The following is a 3,272-nucleotide window of genomic DNA, read 5'->3' on the forward strand; positions in this document are numbered from 1 at the left end:
TTAAAAAGGAAAAACAAGCTAATTCAATACCAACTTAAAACTATCAAACAACCACCTACTCCCTTTGAGTCAAAATACAAGGTTAATACAAACAAATATGGAAAGTTACGAATTATATTCGTAATTTTCTGGACATTGCAGGCCAGGGATACAATTTAATATGTAAATTGTATAAAAATTCAATCAAACTTAATGTACATATTCAAATATTCTCGTGTTCGCTGCTCACTTAACATCGCAGCCTTCCTGCGAACACGAAGATTATTAGTGTCATTATTTTGTTCAACATCAGGGTTAGGGATACAGTCATCTTCACCCAAATCCTTCACCTCTAGATAAGGAATTAAAGTCGAGATGTGACGTTTTATAATTTCCTTGGTCTTACCCTTTAAAAGGGTCACTCCAGTTACCTCATCATTGCTATTGACTTCTAGTTTCTGGACAATAGCCATAGGATAGCTGCTAGGTTTAGTGTTAAGTTCCTTCAAAAGGACTATGTCCCCTACCTTAATATTATGTTGCTGGGCTGGACGGTACCTATCCTTCTTATCAACTGCTTGTGATAGAAGTGTTCCTAGAAACTCCGAATGATAATTCTCAATTAAATTTTGCCTAACTTTACGAAGTTTCTCAAACTCATCATTGATACGACTAGTTGAACTAACTGGTGTTTGCCAGTCTGGATCATGAGGCATTCCTTACAGTGAAGGAATTAGGTTTAAAGAAAGAGTATCGTATCCTCTTATCAATTTCTCTGGGGTTATAGGTTCGGGTATATCATTAACATTAGCTTCCCTCAATCCATTTTTAAATGCAATAGGGCGCTTATTAACCTGATGTTTAGTGTGTTCTATAACAAATTCAAACTCTGCAAAAGATAAAACCTAATTCTTAATAGAACCAAAGAGCAGTCTTTTTACCCTTTTCACACACGTCTCAACCAAGGAACCGAGTTTACTACAATCCTTAAAGTATTGTTGAAAGGTTAAGGGTTTCACATTGTTCTCCTCAAAGTAAAGCCGAGTCTCATGATCACTGATAAAATTATGAATTATGTTGGCGCCTGCAACAAGCTGAGAGCCTAGGTCACTGACAACAAGCTGTGGTACTCCATAATTAAAACAATGAAGTTGAAAAGATCTTAAAAACTCCTTGACCGAGAGGTCATTACATATCCTGAGATCAATTCCTCGCCTCCAAGTACATGCAAAAATAAGTAACCAAACCTTTTGAGATTCAGAGTCCTTTTTAACTGTAAAAGGACCAAGGTAGTCAATAAAAACATTATTGAAGGGAATAGATGGTGGGTCAGATCTGAACTCTCTATAAACATTTTGATTCAACTGGAAAGTTCTGTTGTTGAATCTCCTACAATGAACACAAGTTTTAAGAATTTTCTTAATGGTAGAAAAGTGTTTAGGAACGTAAAACGTACGCCAAATGGCAGGCAATACAGCATAACATCCAGAGTGGGATAATTTCGAATGAGCATCAAGAACAATTAGTCTAGTTAAAGCACTATCCTTCGGCAACAATATAGGAAATTCATTTTGATCATCCCATGTCTTATAATTACTTTTCACCCTAATAACGTTATTATTGTCAAGAAAAACCTTCAGTTGAGTAACTATCTTAGGTAGGTCTTTAAGTCTAACCTTTTGATCCTGAAAATACGAAAAAACTTCAGGGAAAAACAATTTTTGCTCTGTAGATATAATCTGGGTAAGGGCCTGAGCAAACAGGTTACTATTAGGTGGTTTAGGACTGCCTTCTATCCCTATCTTCTGCTTCCATTTAATAACACACCGCAAGACTCTTCGGTGAATCAAAACCAATCTCCTGAAATCAGAAATATCATTAGGGTCTATTAAATGAGCATTTTCGGAACTAGTTGGAGAATGTTCAGAATTAATTCCCACATATACATTATGATCGATGACAGGAGCTATTTTGTCAACAGGCAGTGGATTAGGAATGAAAACATAATTCATCTTCAGTCTTAATAAAGTTTGAATCTGGTCCAATAAGAAAATTTGTTTTCATAAGAGACCTATAAGAAAAGGGGCGAGTAGTGCTGTCTGCTGGGTTTTCTTTTCCTGAAACGAAACAAAACTTAACAGGGTACTTTTCACATAACCTCTGGATTGAATTAAGCCTGTTAGTGGTAAATACACCAAGTGTCTGCATTTTTTCCATCTTGGACACACAAGAATTGAGCCAATGAGGTGAGCATATTGAATCAGTATACAACAGTAATTCAGATATGTTAATTGGCTTCATACACACATCACCTGTAAGGTCTCTGTGTAACTCCATTAAGCTTTCAACACCAAGAAAAACTGCATTAAGTTCCAATGACGGAATCAACTTATTCTTCAAATGTGTATTAACCAAACGGTTTTTAGCTTGTAGGAAACAACACTGATTTGTCTCAACATGACATATAAAAACTACAACACCATAAAGAGAACGACAGGCATCTGTAAATGCTATTACTTTGTATTCACCGTCCCTAGGACCAACAAACCTTGGCACTCTGATTATGGGGGAGGAATTTGCCTGCCTACATAAGTTTTTCCATTCACGAACCAAGTCATTATTAAGAGGTTTGTCCCAATCAAGATCTTTACAACATTGGAGCCTATGCATGAATAACCTACTCCTATTCATGAGTGGCAAATTAAACCCAAAAATATCGAACTGTGCAGCTATGGTGGTCAAAACCTCACGTTTAGTACTGGCATCAGCATTAAGATTGATAGGCTTGGTGGAAATCTCATCACTTATCCTATTCCATGTCAAACCAAACAATTTATTCTCTATAGGTGTCTCAATTTTCATATCTTTATCAATTCTACTCTGCAAGGAAATATCATTAGTTATTAACTGCTGCACAGAAAATTTAAAGGACTCGAACACTTTAGGTAAAACCGAATAAGCCCACTGAAGGGTATCAAGATTTTCACAAGAATAGGCTCCGTTGTCCATGTATGTTAATGAATAGATCAACCTCTAATATTCTTTTAATTTGTCATCATCTTTATCAGAGTTAATAATCAATATATAAAAAAGTGATATCATAAGAAGAAAAGGACTGCAACGTAAACCAAAACTTAGTCTGACATTGCGAAATGCAACCAGGGTATAATCATCTTTCCTAACATTACGAAACCAGTAAAATAGAAGTTTTGCCTGATCGTTCTCGCTCAAAGTCAACATATTGAATGCCTTTTTTTCAAATCAAATGTCAATAATTTCTCGTCGAACCGAAG

At 35.8% G+C, this 3,272-nt stretch overlaps 1 protein-coding gene across 1 annotated transcript; it reads right to left on the reverse strand.

Annotated features, from left to right (window-relative positions):
* Positions 1-698: 698 nt before the first annotated feature.
* Positions 699-2,988, reverse strand: LOC137640750 (uncharacterized). The gene is made up of 3 exons (XM_068373227.1): positions 2,173-2,988; positions 959-2,015; positions 699-868 (listed from the first exon to the last, which is right to left on the reverse strand). Exons 1-3 carry the CDS (start codon positions 2,986-2,988, stop codon positions 699-701), a joined length of 2,043 nt encoding a protein of 680 aa, XP_068229328.1.
* Between the last annotated feature and the right edge of the window lie 284 nt (positions 2,989-3,272).

The sequence above is a fragment of the Palaemon carinicauda genome, chromosome 5 (genome assembly GCF_036898095.1).
Source record: "Palaemon carinicauda isolate YSFRI2023 chromosome 5, ASM3689809v2, whole genome shotgun sequence".
In the NCBI taxonomy this organism is placed as follows: domain Eukaryota; kingdom Metazoa; phylum Arthropoda; class Malacostraca; order Decapoda; family Palaemonidae; genus Palaemon; species Palaemon carinicauda.

Excerpts from the sequence above, each read along its gene's own strand:
- LOC137640750 (XM_068373227.1), bottom strand. The coding sequence starts at position 2,988 with ATGGACAACGGAGCCTATTCTTGTGAAAATCTTGATACCCTTCAGTGG. Across the intron at positions 2,016-2,172 it reads AAAAAATGCAGACACTTGGT|ATTCAAACTTTATTAAGACT; the intron begins GTATTTACCACT and ends TTATTGGACCAG. Across the intron at positions 869-958 it reads ACAATACTTTAAGGATTGTA|AGTTTGAATTTGTTATAGAA; the intron begins GTAAACTCGGTT and ends TATCTTTTGCAG.